The sequence below is a fragment of the Solea solea genome, chromosome 9, assembly GCF_958295425.1.
Source record: "Solea solea chromosome 9, fSolSol10.1, whole genome shotgun sequence".
NCBI lineage: Eukaryota > Metazoa > Chordata > Actinopteri > Pleuronectiformes > Soleidae > Solea > Solea solea.
Window position 1 is genome coordinate 11,712,406 of NC_081142.1, and position 20,236 is coordinate 11,732,641.

The 20,236-nt window shown below is 40.2% G+C and overlaps 1 protein-coding gene across 1 annotated transcript in view; it reads left to right on the plus strand.

Annotated features, from left to right (window-relative positions):
- negr1 (neuronal growth regulator 1) overlaps positions 1–20,236 on the plus strand; it is a 136,753-nt gene that overhangs the window by 91,698 nt on the left and 24,819 nt on the right. The window contains exons 5-6 of the mRNA XM_058638845.1: positions 1,656–1,776; positions 4,032–4,180. Of these exons, the coding sequence (XP_058494828.1) occupies positions 1,656–1,776; positions 4,032–4,180 (270 nt within the window). The remainder of the gene's footprint in view (positions 1–1,655; positions 1,777–4,031; positions 4,181–20,236) is intronic.

The following is a 20,236-nucleotide window of genomic DNA, read 5'->3' on the forward strand; positions in this document are numbered from 1 at the left end:
TAGCTGTACGAATAAATATTAGAAAATTAAAGGCCACATCAGAGAATATTACTCACACTGAGCTGAAACGATTAATCGATTACTAAATTAATCGGCAACTATTTTGATAATCGATTAATCGGTTTGAAGCTTTTTTCATGATTAAAACCAGATTTCTGATTGTTTAAGCTTCTTAAATATGAATATTTTCTTAATTTCTTTGCTCTGGATAACAAATTAATCATTACAAGTCAATCATTTTGGTTTGTGGACAAAACAAGACATTTGAGTACATCATCATTTCCAGGTTTGACGAACACCGATCAACATTTTTCATGGTTTTCTGATATTTTATGGACCAAACCATTCATCAATTAATCGAGAAAATAATCGACAGATTAATCGATTATGAAAATAATTGTTAGTTGCAGCTCTATAAAACTTTATCCTCCACATGAAGGTCGCGGGTCACTGGAGCCAATTCACACATTCATTGAAAATTGAAATTCTTTTCAGTTTATTTTCAGTTCATCAGAACCAGCTCCTCTATGGTCACTGGTCTACTTTCTCTTCCAAACCAACCAGTTTAAGAGGCTAAGCTGAATTTAAACTGGACACACAGGTAGTACTGACCAGCAGCTAAATAATGTGATTTCCTCTTATTGTATAGCAAACTTTCCATAGCAGCTAAAAGCAACTGCTGTCAAGTGATTGAAAATCATGTGAAAACATGCCTGTTAACTTTAGCTTTTAATGTCAGCTGAGCTACCCTCCTTTACTCTGTTTCTTGAGGGTCTGCAGTGATTAGTAAAAGACAAATGTCAGCTCCTATACTCTACATTTACTGTCAAACTGTCGTCCAAACCACTTAATGTGAACTATGTTCTCTGCTCTGCTGTCATTCACTGCATTCACATGCAGCAGGAGGGAGAGTGTGGAGCAGTTGCTCATTTGTGACGCACTGTGCTATTCCCTAAAGCAGCTTTGTTAACGTTCCGTCTTCCTAAGAATGTGGAACCGGCACGACTTGATGGTGGGTGTTGTGTGCAAGTTGTGAGTGATAATCATTAGTAACATGAAATGATAGTGGGATATTTTAGCAGCAGCACTGAATGACTGCTGGCGAAACACTAGCCAATAATTCCAAATGTAACCAGTGTTTTAATTGTCGCTTTGTGACGGGAAGAGAAAGGCAAAATAGGTTTTGTCCATTGTTCTAAGTCTATATAAATTCATTTAATTAATTTTGTTTCTTTCAAAGGTGTGTTACTACGTGCAGGGTAAATATTTGAAGTACAAAAGGACTTGGATGCTTTCGAATCCGTCCATATGTAAAGCTTCTTTGAGGACACTCGCTAAGACATTTACAGTGCATTACAGCACATGAAAGGATGCCCCATTCTTCATTCACAGAACCTCCCTCTGCTATTGAGTCTTTGATTTTTCACTAAGCCATTTATCACCATGCGGTGCACTTCTTTTCTTTTCCTCAACAATGGGAATGGATGCTGCCCCCTTCTCCTCCCTGGCTCCACCTCTGTAGATGGTTGAATGTTGGGTTTATATTGTGTAATGTGTTCACTGACCACAAAGTTGGATCTTGTCATTTTCAGGTTCAATTCCCAGCGTTTGTGTCTGACTCTCACTTAAACATTTTTCCTTTTTTTTGTTCCTAGTTGCTCCAACTATCCATGAAGTAAAAACCAACGAAGTTGGACTGGGGCGCACAGCTCTGCTAAGGTGTGAGGCGGCTGCTGTGCCGTTTCCAACGTTTGAGTGGTACAAGGGTGAGAAAAGGTGAGCCCAGGTGTTTGTCAGTGATACTTGTACGTGGCTGTTTTTACTGTACGCATTTTATAACTAGCATTTTGTATTTGTATATAAAAGGTACAGTGTATAGTAAAATGCAGTATTCTATGTGATCCGTCAAAACTCACAGAACTATTTCATGTGTGCCTTGCCCCCGTTCTAAATAAAATCTTTGCCTGCAACTGGCTTAAATCATTCTCGGCACATGCATCAATCAGTCTCGATTCAAGTGTCAGTTCTTGAATTTAAAAACCAAATTACCCCCATTACCCACCATTTACTCACTCCTGGTGAGCACAATTTCAATCAACTCACACTGTGCTAATTGTAATTATGGGGTGGTTTCAATTAATTCAAATTGCCAAGGAGGCAAGTTGTCATGAGTCTTATTTACTTAATTCAATGACTTTTTTTATGGCATCAAGGCGATTTCTTAACCTTCTCCTCATCATGGAAAGGACAAGCACAGAACACGTGAAAATTTATCAAATCAGTTTTCCATCCATCCATCCATCCATCCTTCTATATTCTACCACTTTATCCTCCACATGAGAGTCACAGCGGGCGCTGGTGCCAATCCCAGCTGACATATGGTGACAGTCGAGGTACACTCTGGACAGGTCACCAGTCCATCACAGGGTCACATAGAAACAAACAACCATCCACTCTCACGCCTACAGTCAATTTAGAATATCTAATATGCCTAATCTACAAATCTGCATGTGTTTGGACTGTCGGAGGAAACTGGAGAGGCCAGAGAAAACCCACAAACTCCATGCAGAATGGCAGGTCGCAAAACCCAGGTCTTCTCGCTGCAAAGGAAAGAGTGCTAACCACTACTCATGACTATTTCATAAAATTGAAATCTTACCCATATTGTGGTTTGACTTACGCCATCTGTTTCCGCCCTTTAGTTTTATCTCATTTGCATTTTTTTTCTCCACTCGAACATAAAGAGGCAATAAACCTTTAATGTTAAAATGTGTGACTGCCTCGTCTTGTTTTTCCAATGCCATTTCCCCTTGTCTGCCAGTGCAAACTGGCTGTCATTTGAAGTCCTCTTCTCATCATGGTCGGCAGAGGCTAATGTGAGGAGAGAAAAAAAGAGATAACTCATCTCTAATGTCAACCAAACCTATGGAAAAGCACATTTTCACAAGCTATATGTAGGCTCAAGTTGATCCGTTGCTTGTTAATCATGCATTTCAACCTTTTTAGTTAACGATCTACATACCCTATATCACCATGCACAATGCCATAATTTATAACTTAATACACAAGCGTGATAGTTACAAGCTGGCCAAATGCTAAAGATAAGCATTATCCTAGTCTTGCCGGCGCTGCTATACATATATTTTTTTTTTCATAAATGACCTTAGTGTGACAGTGATATCTCACTTGTAATGTATCTGTGACTTTGTTTGCATGTACAGCAATATTCTAATTTTAACCTGATTAAGACAAAAGTCTGTTTAAGACACTTTAAGACAAGGTTCTTATTACCTGAACTTCCATAGGGAAATACTTGCAATAACCAGAGTATTTCACTTTGCAAGACATCTGCCAAGATGACGAGTGTGTGTTTATCTAACATTTATTAAGTCATTTCGGTCGGAGAGCAAACAGAGCAACAGATTTGTTGTTTGTTTGTATATTTGCTGGACATTAGGTTATGCATAATATTTCAACTCTGAGTGAAACTCGGTGCTATCAGAGCCAAATTAAAGATCATGACCTGCATAGTAAGGCCAAGAGAGAGAAACAAATCTGCTCCCCTGGGTTTGTTCTGTTATAAAGAGAAAAAAGAATGTTATCCACAATAATCCCACATTCAGGATGCACAGCATATGCCATTACAGAGGGAATTTTAATCTCTCTGCGCTGTTGAAGATCATCATGACTGCCAATGTAAACAATCAGACATTTATCAGTTTCACAACTGGAATAAGAGTGATTGTATTCCCCTCGCAACAAAACAATGAACATCATGTCAAGTGGCACCCAGCTGGTTCACCCCCGGCTCATCTCTCTCTCTCTCTCCTCTCAGTCCTTCACATTGACTCTGATCAATGTCAGTGTCAGATGGCACACACACCCAAACGTTAAATAGATGTGTTGAAGGAGGCAATGAAGCAATGGAAAATGTGTAGATCCAATAATGGATGACAGACATGTGTACCATATTGTTTCTCTGTGAAATGGATACAAGCTTCACGTGCATTGATTCTATTCTCTTTTTTTAGGATTATCAAGGGTCAAGGCATCGACATCAAGAGCCTCAGCTCCAGATCAGTCCTCGCCGTGACCAACATGACAGAGGATCGCTACGGGAACTACACATGCGTCGCCACCAACAAGCTAGGGACTGCTAATGCCAGTCTGACTCTCATCCGTAAGTTGCCATTTTATCTGCTTGTGACTAACTGGAGTTGTGATAAGTCCGATATCTGAGTGCCTCAGGAATCAGTGGGAGTTTTTGCTCTTAGAAGTATTCAATTGTGCTGCAGCAATCTTTTTAGAACATGATTAAAGCCAATCGAGTCTGTAGAAGTTGTTTAATGTTTCCTAGTTATCTTTTTCTTTTGTTTTTAAAGAATTGGTTGTCTAATACGGTTGCAAAGTCTGTATGCCTGTGGGTGGGTGTGTTGAACATCTGCTTTTAAAGGAAAAAAAAAACACTCTTGAGAACAAATGTTTCTTTGAGGTAAGAGCATGGTAATTAAAGAGACACCAACACAGGTCAGTTAGGTTGTGTTGAACGCCACATTGCAGTTTCATTCAGATTTTCATAGTTTCCGAGCAGGCAGATAATCAGAGGCCAAGCTGCAGCTGCAACTTTGACAGTGCAGTGTTGTTTAATATGGTTTGGGAAACTATATATCTGCATTTAGATATTACTGCGATTATCATTACTTTTGTGTTCCCTTTCAAAATACTAAACAGATAGAAATACAAAAAAGCATATAAATTAATTCATTAGCTTTCCTGTTTGTCCTTTGATGGCTGCAGGGAAAAATATGGTGTTTAATTAAAACAATAATCACCCATAACATAACAGAGACATTTTGAAATATTCACTACTTAGAAAAATGCTCATGAACTGTGCTCTGGCAGATATACTTTTCCATTTAACGTGCAGGATATTTGTGTAAGAAACAGTGGCATCCTGTTGTATTTCATTGTAGAAAAAACAATCACTCAGGATATTTTGGATGCTGAGCTTAATAACGTGATGACTGTGAACTGTCTTCTCTGCCCTCATTCACTTCTCCATCGTCTCCTACCTGCTTGTTAGGCACTGTGTTATTCCCAGAAGGAGCCATCCTCCTCTCATGTTAGGACTTAGAATGAGTCGATGGACTGGGGAGGATTTGATGGCAGTTGCCGCACTCACACAGCGAGCAAGTCGGGATAATCATTAGTTGCACGTTGATATTAATGATCTTGGGAAATTCTATCAGTGAACTAGCAACAGCTGTGTGCATCTGCTGAATGGATGCAGGGGAAACACTGGGCTGTGCCGGTGAACACATGCATTTGAACACTCAACCAATAGCAAAACACGATGAATGTCTTTCAAAGATAGCACACAAATGCCCTAGAAGACGTCATGTTTTTTCCAGTGGAAAAGTTTGAGTGGTTGAAAGAAACACTTTTTTTTGGTAGAGTTTGTCTTAAAGAAGCCTTGAATACAAATAATACGCTGTCATGGTCTATTTTTATGATATGATGGACAGTGGGCTGACAGTTTATTGTCGATAACAGGCTGAAATAAATGACTGAAGCTTAAACACACTGGTAAAAAGGCACAATATGCACAGGTCAGGATGAGTCATTGGTCTATTACAAGGCTAATTGCTAATCCCAATAGCTGGCTGAAGTTCTTTATTCATCATTAAACTATGATATAGGCCTATTATGTGAAGGGTTTTCAAAAGACCATGAAGATTCCCTTAGGCATATTCCCATTGTTGTGCTTACCTACCAAGGTCTATCAACCACTGAATTAGTGAGTAGGAGTACAAGGCTTTTTGATCCCTTTGCAAAATCAGGGTCACATCATATTATTTTTCTATCAAATATAAATTTTCCACTTCAAACCGAATTACACTTGTTTGATGAGTCTGTAGTCAATGCGGGCTATTTTCATTTTAAAGCTCACTCCCTCAAAAAAGTGGCTTTAAACTGCTTTCATTCCGCAAATAAGTTTTTATGTCTTATATTTTTTATGTCATATTTGTGTACATTCACAAAGTTGTTGACAAGAACTCCACTTATTATGCAGCGCCTCATGTTGCACTTCTTGGTAGGCATTTGATAATCCTACACTGTATTCTTACACATTTTCATCATTTTGTCCGCTGCTTCACTTGCCAAGCGCACACAAAAGCAATGACAACAGGGAGCAGGGAAAGCACATTTCCCTCACCGTTTTAGAGTATGGCTGACAATTCCTCTTTAATGTATTCGGTGATGAAATATGAACAGGTGAATTAAATTATTCACCAGCTTGCACTGCACGCTCTGATGATAACATTGTCCCTAGCAGGCCGCAGAATACAAAAAGATATTTCTGTGTAGTTGGCAATTGTCAAAGGAAAAACTCCACTCACCTGTTTGTGTATGCACAAAGAACTTCAAAAGCTTGTCTGGGGTCCTCAAATGGATGATCTTAATGTGACACAAGCGAGGCCTCAAAGGCAGAGCGGCAAAGAACCCCTCAGAACAGACAGAGGAGGCAGCTTCCTGTACTGCCACCTCCAGCTTATCTCCTCTTCTCTCACTCTCTCTTCTCCCCCCCCCCCCCATCTCGCTGCCCTGTCATGGCTTTGTTTATCGGATTCTCTAATCTCACTTTCTTGCTCTCTCACGCTTTCATCCTCTCCGTTTCCAGCCTTGTTGGTGATAAATGAATGATGAAAACCTTTCTTTGTATCGTTCCGTTCACTCTTTCTCTCTCTTTTGTGATCTCTGCTAAACAGAGAGGGCAATTCTGCTGTTGCTCTTGATGAGAAATGGCAAGCAATCATTCCAGCGCATTCTCACGGGTAGGCTGATGCAAATAGCCGTACCCAGAGGTTGGACATCACCACGGGTGACTTTAGATTGCTGTTTTAGAATTAGTCAATAGCTATTGATAAACAAGGTGGGGAAAGGGGGAATGGTACATGCATGTTTGATCGAGCATGGCATATGGCGGTGAATTGTAAGTGTTAAAAGATGAGGATGGTTAGTATGTGTATAATGTATGTACAGTAGTTTCTATAGCTGTTGTCATTGTAGTAATAGGTTAATTACATGCACGTGGCTTGAAAAGGTCAGGCAAATGTCATCCCTATTGAAATGTACAGTTTTTTTTAATCTGAAGGTGAAAAGTTGTAGTCCTTGAGCTGCATAAATTCTTAATCTCAAGCTCCAACCAATAAATAACCATAATAAATGTCTGCTTCATTAGTTGGTTGGCCGTATCCCCACTGTATGACACGTACAGTGTAGTGTGTAATATCGTGGTAGGGATACTAGATCTGCCTGTGGGGTTCGACGAACGCGTGGTGTTTTGTTCTGTTTAACCATTAGCCAGTGATTGTTTTCTCTTTCAGATAAGTACCACTGTAAGCCGTGTGTCAAAAAGCTGTGGTAAAACAAACTGGTTTCTCTCGAGCAGAAAGAAAGTGTAAAGCCTCTTTGTCGCCATTGTTGGAGTGCTATGTGCGCTCTGTGCGCACAAGCGCTTTTATACTCGTCCGTTTATTGACGAGCACAAGACCCAGTTTCATCAGTGAATGAATCACTTCTGAAATGGGAATGCTCTTGTCATAAATGCCTAGGCGTCTAAAGAATTGTTAAGTCGCAAAAGGTATAATGACTTATGTAATAATGTGGGGGGTTTTTTTAAGCGTGTGTATGTGTTTGCAGATGGAATATTTGTATTCAGCTGAAAACAACTTTAAAAAAATCACTTTTACATGTGGGGCCCATGCTGTGATTCAGTTATTTTTATTGTATTGGTCTTTCGCTTTTCACGCAACAGAATCGCAGTTAATGACATAGCAGTTAGAGCAACTGTAAGTGTCATCTATCTTTGGTGACGCTAACTATTTTGGATACTTCAAATGACAACGTGATGTTGAAAATCAACAAATACTCTGAAAAGATCACAAAGACATAAAGCTAACTTACCTGTGCAGTAGAAACAGCGCCACCATGGCATCACTTTGCAGCCCTTTCTGGGCTTTTAGTTGTCGCCACCGTTCAAACGCAGCGCTGATGTTCACTCTGGTTTTAGATCGCTCCGCATCACAGGAAGAGCTTTGTTTTGCTGACATCTTTTAAATAAGTGGTACTGCCAAGACAAGGCCAATGTGTGCCAATAATGTGTTACCACATGAGTGTCATATTTCAAGATTGTTTGACAATACTGTGGTCGTAGAAGTGGCCGTAGCTTTGCAAGGGAGAGATGCTCTCATGTTTGTGGTCAGCAGATCCCACTCTGCATGAAAACATGCGCCGACCGTGTCTGTCTACCTGCAAGGACACTTAAAGCTTTAACGACAGGGTTTCACCCAGTTCACCCAGGGAGTGAGAGAGAGGGATGGTAAAACGCAAGCTAGGCAAAATGTGTAAAACACACAGTGAAAAAAATAATGGCTTATTAGGAAACTGTGGGACAAATAAGACGGCGGTAGGCTGCATGAGCCTCAATGGGAAATTGTCCTGAAGTTATTTTCAGACTCCTCAAATGTAACCATTCAGACATCAGTTTTAGGGGAACAAAATGTGTTACTACCTAATCCCAAAAGTATGAAAGCCACAGATATTAATGTGGTGAAGTAATATTGTCACTTGTATTGTTGTATCTGGCCTCCACTCATTTGGACAGCCTAAACAAAGCATTATCCCTCATCTTAACATGACCAGGTAATACCTAACCCTAGCCTCAACCTAACCACAATTCAAATGTTAGCCCTGAACTTGACCAGATCCTCACAAATTAGGTTCTTCCTCATTAAAGACCAGATGTTGGCCCCCATGAGAACTCCTGGTCCCAGCAAGGTCAGTGTTTATGCCAGAAAATGTTCCTAAAATAAAAACACACACACACACACACACGGAACATATGGTTTCAGCTGCAGTATAACAATCACCAAACTGGCAATTCCTATTTCTACTTCCAATTTCATGTGCTAGATGGACGTGAACTACCACATAAAGACTGAGGCTGTTCACTCCAATTTTCTGAGGAGTTCTCCAGCTTAATTGGTCAAGCTCTTATCCCCCAGCCCACCTCGGCTTAGCCCTGAAGAAGATTTCCTTCACCTATACTTGTGCCTTCATTTCCTCCCATCTCCTCTCCTCTCCTCTCATCCCCCCCCTCAGCGGTAATCAGAGGAGACTGATGGCCGAGAAAGAAAAAGAGTTTCTCTCTTTCTATCACTGCCCTTCCTCCCCCCCCCCCCAGACAAAAGAGACACCGCTGGCTAGTTGGTTAATGAACGTCGTGTTTCGTCTGTCACGCTTATCAATCATCGCATTTGCAGGTGTCATTTTCGACACGTGTCCTCATCGGTCACCGTTGTTGAGGATGTTTGTTTCCACGCCATGTGATTGTACCTGACTCAGGGAGCACAGATGACAGATGGAGGCGCAACCTCGATTGTGGATGTGTGATAACGGCCTAAATGCAGGGAAATGATGTTGAATTCGTGCACATTCAGGCAGTCATACTCGTGTGGAACCTCTTCCGTTTATTTGCCTGCGTTGGTCATAAAACAGTTTGGGTCCTGGTGATAGCGAACTGTTGTTGCAGTGATGAAATTGTTAAGATGAACAAAATGGATCGTTTGTGTCATAGTTTTTAGGTCTTTTCATTTTACAAATACTCACCTATCAAAATACGCTGAATGAATTGAACATAGGGAAGTTGCGGCGTCCTTTATTATGCCCAAAAGCACCCTTATAGTGTTTGCGCCATTTACATATCATTTGACTGCCGCATTTCCATATTTAGGCAATCAGAAGGGCCATTAACATTTTCCAGTCGCACTGCAATGAGGGAATGTTTTGTGCTGTAGCAGAGTGTTCATCCTGCAGCCCAGCAGGCAATGGACTGTTATACCCACCCACACCCAACCCACCGTCACCGACTCCCATAGGAGTCCAGATGAACTGCGAGGGACGTTTGTCCCTGGATGACTGAGCCCAGCAGTTGCCAACAGGATGATACATTCTCTGGGCAGGCAGCATTAAAAAAATTACATGAGATGAATAAATGATTAGCTCGGGGTTTTAAATTAGCGCAGTCTTCAAAGGCCACATATATGACACTCACTGTGACGAGCACATGCAAACAAATTCAGTCATTTAATGCATTCTCTCATTCCTCCTCACTTGCGTACTCTCTCCTGTGGGCATTGCTTCACACTGACACACATCACACTTAAGGACACACGAGTGGAAGCTTACCAAGCAGAGCTGGAGCCATCTCGAGTTATACCGTTTGAACATTTCACACAAACAGTGTGTCGTTGCATGAAAGCAAGTTTCTAACTCCATCAAATGCAGCAGTGGAGACGATACTGGACACCTAAAGTTTTGTACTTTCTTCTTACTCTTTCACTGAGATTTGTTAGGCTACAGCAAAAGATACCGTCTTTTTATCTGTTTGATCATATACTAGTAAAATATTCAACATTCAATATTCATTTTAAATGTGACAAAATGTCCTTATGTTTGTGAAAAACCAGTCCACATGCTGAAGATGAGTCCATAAACCTTCTTTAGTTTGATATTAATGTGTGCATCTTTATTATTAATGTAGAGACTGTGGGGAGCTAAACCCTGATCAGGGCCGAGTTGTTTCATACAATATCCTGCCGACAGAGAGCCAAGAGGAAACGCATTCAATCAAACGAAATAGCCATGAAAACGAATGTGTTTTATCTCACAAGTGAGCAGGCTGTGCGAGGGGGTCAACTGTCACGTATAGAATGTGAATCGATGCGTTGCTCCACTGAATGAGAAAGAGTCCAAGTCAGTTTGGAGCGATGAAGAAGATATTGCATGTCAAAAGATATGTTCCACAGTAACGGAGAAGTGTCGAGGAGCTCATGAAATGATTCGCTGGTGAATTCATGCTCAAATATTAATCAGATTACACCCAGCTGCCTGTTCGAAGAAAGAGATTAAAAAAAGATCAGCTCCTCCAGGAGTAGTCAAAGTGGAAAACTTTGTGGAACAAAAGATAAATTTGACCATCAATATAGCAGTGAAAAAGCACGTCCTGACGGCCTGACAAATTAAATGGTGAAATGACAGTAAATATTCACTGGCAACACAGTCATCGCACAGTTCACACATCACAGCAGTGACACAGTGATCACAGATTGAAAGCGTTGGTCTTGAGGGTGTGAATCTTTTATAATGTCCATTTTGAGTTTTGCTTTTTGAGGGGGGGGGAAAAAGGCTCCACCTGCCCTCTGAAGCTCTGTGGAGGAAGGTGGTTTATACGATTATGGGAAGTATAAAAAAGTTTTATTGACTATTATTACCTACCATTATCATCTTTGTAGTTGCACTGTTGGTGTGCCAAAAAAAAAAATGTATCAAACCACTGTGTCACTTTGAGCTGAGCTCTGGTGGTAAAGAACAGCTTTGGTTTGACACGTCACACAGATCCAGCATCCAAGTGAGTCAGTGCACAAAGCTGGCGACAGCTTATCTTGAATTAAGCGGGTTGTTTACCAAACTGAAAGTTGGGCTCGTTATTTATTTATCACAAACTTCAGCTCAAATGTGTTATTATGTGTACACTACAGGGATATTTGTTTATACCAAACTAGTATTGATAAATGTATGCTGCACAATAGTGTGTGTTCAACTGTAAGTTTTGTAAGATAAGACATAAATGAAATTTGCAATCGTTCATCCAAAGATTCCTTACGATCAACATGTTTTTGACAGAAAAGTCATGTTCATGTTATTTCCCGGTCCTGTCTGGGATCAGTTAATTAGCAGTTGTGGTTGTAATGTTGGACATCTTTGTTTGTTTGCTGTCCCTCTTGATGGAAACACATAGCTCTTAATGTTTGAATCTTTAGGCTGAACGTCCGCAGATGTCACACTTTTTCATCTCCAAACTACACATTCTCTTTTTTTTTTGTCTTGTTTTTTGGCGTCAGTCGAAATGATGGACACGCTGTGGAAAATGTCTGTGTTCTGAGGGCACTTAAAATAAAACTAAAGTGTGGTTTAAAGAACAAACCCCGCAGGTCCAGATAAAACTAGAGGAGCTAAGTGAGCATGTTTTGGTATTGGAATCTTTTAGGGGAAGACATAACCAGTTGTTGAGCACACCAGAAGAACAATGAAGGTTTTTGTCTGATCACAAAACCCCACTTGGTGCTTTTGACCAACACCACTCCCCAGGTTTCTTAGAAGTAACCCATGCAAATCCGAGGCAACTTGTGTGATATATAAAAAAAAATGTCCCTGACGAGCATGTGGAGGTTGCATCTTGTCACAAAAACTCCAGTCCTTAATGCATGGAGAGGATTTGTCTCATCCCCTGTCCTTTGGTCCTTGCATGCATTTTTTTCTTTTTTTCTTTCATTTACGTCTCCATTCTGTTAATAATACATGAATGTCCTCTTTCCCTCCCCCTCCCTCTCCCCCTCTCGTCCCCTGTAGCGATTATTGAACCCACCACCACTAGTGCTGTCTCAAGCCCAGGTCAGTATATGTCACCATGCTGTACACCAAATCAGCCAAGAGGTCCGCTGCCTCACACTAACCCTGAGCCAAGTCCTCTCCTTCATCTCGATTTATTTCAATTGGCTGGCTGGAATGACTTCTGGGTGTACAGCTTTATCGTATGTCCTGTATTTCTTTTATTTGCTTATTTTTGGGCTTCTACAGCCTGGCTACATGTCCTTCTTGCAGGCCTGTAATCATTGCAACACCCAGCCCCCCCTCTCCCACCCCCCTCCTTTCATTAAGCCCCACTTCCACCACCACCACCACCACCACCACCTCCTCATGGAGCAAAGAGTAGTAGTCATCAAAGTGGCTGTTTCATATGCCTCTGGGTCTGATGCTTTTCATAATGCTAATGGCTTCTTCCTCTCTTTCTGGCTTTCTCACCGCCGACTCTACCACTCGTCTGCTCCTCAGTGCTAGCTAAATGCAGTGTACATCAAAGGCAGGATGCTGTTGGTGGCAAAGACCCTTGGTTTGTTGTTTGCAAGATGGAATCTGTGCTGCTCCTGTACTTTTATTACTTCCTTTCTGCTCCTGTCTTTCTTCCAGTGTCTTATCCTTCCAGTGTCCTATATCCATCTCTCCTTTCTCTGTTCTTTCCTCTTTCTAGAACAATGACTTGGCAATCTGCCACCCAGTTTAACCCGATCCCCTGCTAGTGCTGTTGTCAGTGCCTCGTTGTCAGTGTTGCCCTTGTTTCCCCCTTCCACATTCAAGCCCAGAGTAATCCCCTCTGCTTGGTTGGTCGTCGTCCCCCCCCCCCCCTTCCTCTTTAATGGTTTTAAGCAAGTCACTGAATGTAATCTCCCATGCTGGTTACATTATTTTTGTGCACACTCTAAAAATCTTTCACTGGTGCAAATGCCACACAACAGTCACTCAAATGAAAATATTCCAACATGCTCCAGTGCGCGTGCACTTACACTGCAAAACATAATCACATGTGAGGATTTTGCATTGCTTGGTGAATCTAGTAAGAGTTTAGGGGATTTTTCATCCCGTTCTGTAGCTTGACACTATGCATTTTTTTACATTCTCTACAGGCAAACATAATTATTCACAGAGATACTTTCAGATAACACGTTAAAATAAGCTTAGCTGCAGCGAGCAGTCCTGGCATGGCTCTGAACTCTGATTTGATGTAATGCTTGCAGAACAAATGACAATTTCATGGTCCAAAGGAACACTGGTGGTTTCAATCATGTAGATAAACTCACTCAGCGACCCACTGTTGTTCTTTTGTTCCAACTTGTTTTGTAAGTTAATTTTTTGAGGGTGCCCATAAGTGGCTTTGCACAGGGAATTGTTTAAGATCCCTGTAAATGACCCTTTGTTCCAAGCATTGTTTCACCATGTTTAATCGTACATTTTAAATTATTATCTACGTTTTATTTCCCTTGTTAATTTGTTTGGGAAGATGTCCCCCCCCTAAATAAGGAGTGGAATTCTAGTCTGTAAGCGAAGCAGTTTAGGAACTCTGAAATAGAGCAATTGTTCACCCACAATACCTGCAGTGCATGTTTCATTCCATTGATCCTAGACAAATCACAAAAATCAAATTACACAGAGTTAATAGCAACATCAGTCATTGTGCTTTATTTTGCAGTACTGCTGTAATAATAATAAAAAAAAAGCCTAATGGTTCAAAGTGTTGTGCAGGTTAAATGGATCCAACTTGAATGTCCGATATAAGATCACTCACCGCTTATACTGTATATTCTGGTGTTTCAAAGACAAAAACACTGGACATCCTTGTGTAATTTCTGCATTGAAATGACGCATAAGTAATGACTGAGGTACGGTATTGGTCCCTGCACTGCAGTTTTTTTTTTTCTACTGTGTTTCGTTCTAGAAGTGATGCTACACATCAACGTGACGGAGACCATGACAAAGTTGACTGGTCCACTTAGTAGGATATCTCAGCCATGACTCTCTGTGCACGGACAAGCACACAAGACTTACCCTCACTTTTTTACTGGTTTAACACATCAGCTCCCCAGACATTTTCTCTCCTTCTTCTCTCCACTTTAAGTAAATGTCCAAGTCTGACATTGTCCATATAGTTTCAATTCTTTGAGATACAGTCAGTCAGAGCGACCTGACCTGACCTGACACACACAGAAAAAGTAGTGTAAAATGCTCACAACAGCGTTGGCTGTGTCATTAGATGTGCTTTTGTACCACTCACAAGAAAATCTCCTAAAATAGCTGATAACAATCTTTAACAGGGGTGTCAAACTCATTTTAGTTCAGCGGCCACATACTGCACAATTTCATCTTTGAAGTCAAATAATAGCAAAATAACAACAAGCACTCAAAACCTTTACCTTTATTTTACATTCGGTGATAATTACATTAGTATCTTTTTACAACAGCCTTAAATGTCTTGAGAAAAATAAGTGAAATTTCATTCATGCCTAAGTCAACCATTTATAGGTGTCTGTAACTGAAAAAAATATAATATTTAACAATTCATCCTGGAGGCCGGATTGGACCGACTAGTGGGCTGGTTCCGGCCCACGGGCCATACGTTTGACACCCCTGATTTACACGGTTATGGCGAGACAGAACCACTGCAACCATTGCAAAAAGGACTCCCACTTTTTATTTATTTTGTTTATCCACACACGGCACTGCTCCAGACAAAGCATAGTTGAACTAAGGCGTGATACCTTTAGTCTATGTACGCCTATGTTATGAAGGTTGCTCACATTCACATTCAAATAATGTGAACTGTGCATGTACTGAGCTCCATTTTAACCAGTACACTGTATCGTGTTGTATACACATACAATGACATAAAGGATCTTGAATCTTTCAATAACCGAACCCCAATCTTCCTTGGTTTGAAGGAAGCTGGAGTGCTGACAGTCACACTGGTGTCCACTCATTTGTGCTGTACTTTATCCCTTTTTATTCAAAATGGGAACATATTTAAAAAAATCTGCATCATGCTATTGAAGAAGACATGAAACTAGCGATTGAGATGATTAACTCCTCAGGGAAATGTTTTGAGACTATAGGCCAACTGAGAATTGGGCTCATTTTCCACTCGACTTCCATTCAAACAGTTATGTTTGCTACCAGCCGACTTCCCCCTGATGGCTATTTATTATATTTTCACTTCTTGGTTGACTTCACAAAGGAAACCAGAAGAGCTTTTGTTGTCTATACGGAAAACAGAGGACAGAAACGCCTTGGTCTAACCAGGACTTGCCCTTGCTGGGAGGCACTGATCTTAACCACTAGATTTGTTTTTTTGTTTTAATTAGATTTTGACACTTTGACTCTTTCCTGAAGATCAGTTGTATCTTCTACATACCAATTTGTCAGCGAACCACAGACAGAAACAATTGGACGCCACAATAAACCATATATTTACCTAGTAGAGAAGGGTTTCTGCAGTTTATTGCCAGTAAAGGTGTTTAGCTAATATTCGGGATTTGTAGGTATTTACCTTAACAGGGCTCCAAAGCAGTTGGCTTGGTGTCACCCTGTCACCCCCCAATGAAATGTAGACGGGTGATAAAAGCACATGCTCTCGCAGACTTTGGCTTCTGTTTATATCTGCACATAAGTTGACAGAAAAACAATGCGCTTTACACTGTCTGAGTCACATTTCTTGTCGTTGCGAGGCTCAGCGTACAGTGTTACTGCTTGAAGGAATATCACATGCATTATACATATTTTGTGACTCTGTAGGATTCCCATGTGTCATGTTAACTTCCAAAATAAACTAAATTTAGACAGGAGTGGAGCTAAGTGGAGACGATCGGCGCACAGTTTCACTTCCACTTTGTTTTCTCGTTACGATGACATGATCTTTAAAAAAAAACGTTGCCCAATATCTTGCACGATCAGAACTAATTACAGACTTTGTAATTTTAATGCTGCCATGTATCTCGTAAGCGTGGCATGCGAAGCTTTTATTTGACCCTCCCCTTGACCCAGTGCGAAGCAGTAAAAGAAAGGAAGATGAGATTAATGAGTCGATGAAGGTTTATGTTTCTTATTAATAGTGTGGAGTAGGTCATAAAATGAGCCTCTGCTCTTTATTGAGAGAATCCATGATAGAAAATGTTGTTTACTTTCAATGTACATGTCTTTTGTATGCATTTACAACACACAGCAAAATGTGAGTTTCTTTGTAAAACAATAATAACAAAGACCATTTTTTTTTGTATCGTTTAAAGCAAAGGAAGGTCATATATTATCCGTCTTCATTTTCGGTTCAGAGAACAACATCAAAGGCATAATGGCACCTTTTTAAGTATTCTTTCATAATACTCCTAAATTCTCCTAAAGTCACGCACTGAGCTCCCTAAGGCTCAGGTAGGAGTGATAATCAAATTATTTCAGCAAGCATATAAAAGCTTTAATCAAAGGATAGCTGGCCAATTTAAAACTTAAAATTGGGTAGTGTCTTCTTTGGAAGGTTATGCTCTTTCACTTTCATTTCTGTAGTTTCTCAGCTGATGTTACGACGTGTTGGACCCAAAGTCACGCTTTGCTAATATTTACACTGTGCTCAATAAATAAAAAAAACAACATTTTCTTCTGCATTTTTCAAGTTCTATATTAATGTTCTCTCTTGGTAAATATTAGACGATCTATTACTGGGGAAAAAGCTTATAAGCACGTTTAGTCTGTCTTTGCAACTGTGTAATGCGTTACCTTGGTGATTAACTCTGCAGCTGTTTTTCAACATTTTCAAACTTGAGCCCTATAAATCCTATTTTTTTAGCTGCGTTAATTAAAATTTAAAGACTTTTGGACTTTTTTTTGGTCATTTTTTATGCATTATCTCAGAGGGAATTAATATTGATAATAGAGAAATAGTTTAAAGGACATCTTGAATTAAGTATTCACCCTGCTCAGCTTAGGATGTCCGTTTTAAATGGAGAATGTTTCGATTTCTCCTGAGCCTGTTTTTAGTCACTATTAGCTACTGGCTCGTAATGAAGACAAAGTGGCCACACGGTTGTTTGTATTGTGTTTTGTCTTCGTATTAACTTTGTGTGTGTGAAACCAAACCGAACCTCTATATGTAGTTGTGATTCAGCATCAAAAAGAATGTTTTCTTCAACAACTAACACTACAAAGTCCACATGGACTGGATTACTGACAACGAAAATACTGGGTCATGCTGAAAGACAATAGACATTGTAGGAAAATATAAAATAATGCTTAACTTTAGTTTTTGACAGTGATTAGATTTCGCTGCCACAATATGTGCTTCATTTCGATCAGGATTATTTCTGACATTGTACATATAAATACTGATACTGATGTCAGTTAAAGAGCTGCATATGTCTGCCCGTCTTTTGTTTTACCCTAGACACAATCAATCAAAGTCAATCACTGTCAATCAATCCAGATTAAGTCTATACTTCTTCTGTAGTTCACATCCTGTATGTTATATTTTCAGACAAGTTTATCTTGGCCGGCGCAAAGTCTGACAGAGGTCAACAGAGGTTTGAGTTATAAAATAGAATACAAAATATGAGATTTTAGGAAGGGAATTCATCCACCTTTGGCTCCAACATCACACAAAGAACAGGCTGTGCCACCTTTCCCCTCCTCCTATAGATCAGTCAGCCCTGAACTTGCACTAAAAACATACCATGGTGTTCTGTTATTGTGAGGGGGTTGTGCAGTTGCTGGGATGTAGGCATTGTATAGAAAGAAATGCATCATCGTGTGGTGAATCATCAGCAAACTGAAAATGACCTCAGTGTTAAACGGGCTGATGTATTATTGTTCCTTTGCACCTCTGTATCTATAGGTATTAACCAGGTGTGCTGAAGTTGAAACTGCGTCACGTCGCAGTTGCACTGATGTGACTACTGTGACTCAGGTGTGTGAGTCACCCCCAGTAATGGCAGCATAAATACACTGCACTTATGAAATATTCAGCAGGACGGAATATCTCCCACTGATAAGCTTGTCTGGATCAGACTGGTGCTATAAATTCTCGAGGACTGTTCCTGTTCAAACTACAGTGTTCAGCTGCTCAAAAGGCTTCAACAGTAAACATCCCTGCCACTTTTTTTTTTTTACCCAGCATGCCTGGTGTTTGACACACTGAGCTACCCACAGGTAATCCTATTTGGAAGTGCATTTCCCACCAGCCTTATCAGTGATATGGTGGAAAGATCAAGAGCAATATGAACCCCCGTTCGCACCCTCCTCTCACCAACCCCACGCACCACCAGCCAGACTCTTGTTCCATATGGCTTGTTTTGAGGTGATATGCCGACCTTCATTTTTACGGTGCTAACTCACCCAATCATCTCTGCAAGGTCCTGATAAGTCGATGGTGTGTCATTTGTCATACTTGACCCCGAGATCCCTGCTGCAGCATAAATAGACTTTATGTGTTTTGCCCTTAGAAACCTTCGTGTTTCCCCAGTCAAACAGATTAAAGTCCCAAAAATGTAAAAAAAAAAAGAAGCAAATTATGCATTGTTTTTTAAGTAAACATAATAATAACAAAAAAGCTTCCAGTGACTGCAATTAAGAAGTCTTTATAATAGTACACATTATACAGGATATACCCAGCATTTAGTGAAAGAGTTTCCACTGTTCTTTTTCTTTTTGTGCTACTTGGCTAATGGTTACTCTGTTGTTTGTGTCACATTATTATTATTATGGGTTATGGTCTCTTGCTGTTGCTGCCTGGGCTTTTTATTACAGTGCCCCAGAACAGATTTTGAGTGCTGATGCTGATTAGTTAAATGTCGGCGATACAGACAATGAAATTGATTTTGTGTTTTTTATTGTGCTGGGATGGCGGCTTTAAAACAGAAGGATGTCTCTTCCCCCTTTTTTCTTTTTTACTCTGGTTAATTAATAATGGAACACTTAGCGTAGGCTTCAAGTAAGGGAGGTTTTTAAAAGCAGACCGAAATATTGATTGTACAGATATTGCAATCCACATATCACAAGATGATGGAAGGACTCACTCATATGGATGTGCACATCGGACAGTACGGATCAAAGTTCATGTCTTATGTAAGACCAGTGTGTAACTTTGAGGAGGCTTTATTGTCAGAAATTTAAATCTTGTACAAGTGTACAATCATTTTACTACAAATTAAAAAAAAATGTTTAGATTTAGTTGGGGATGATAGGCATGATACCCAATATATCGGGAATGCTTGGGTCGATAAGCGATACCGATTAATACGTCTTTATTTTTTGCGCATCTGCAGAAGTCATTTAGTCTCTTCTGTTGTGAAATTAATCATCATATTTTTCACACATATGTCGCAGCAGATTTGGATACAAAATATCTTAAATAAGGATCAAAAAAATAATCGCTGTGGGGTCGCTAACATAGGAGTCAAAGTGGTAGCAGCTTTTCCAGCCTATACTATTAGTCATATCGGCGGATCTTGCCGTGTTTGCCGATATCAGATAATAGATTTTAAAGCTCAAAGATACCGATATTGTGCCGATAATATCACGCATCCCTAGTGTTTGTAACACTAGAATAAGCCATTTTTACTTAAGGTAAGTTGTCTTTGTGAAAGCCTCCATCATGCGTATCAAAGGTTAACAAATGCATTTACTCAGTAAATCAAATTGTCTAAATGAGAAACATGGGGATACTGTAGAAAACAAGCGTTTACACCCCGTGTTGAAACTTAAATGGTGCCTCATATGCATTCAGAACACATTTTGGACCCAC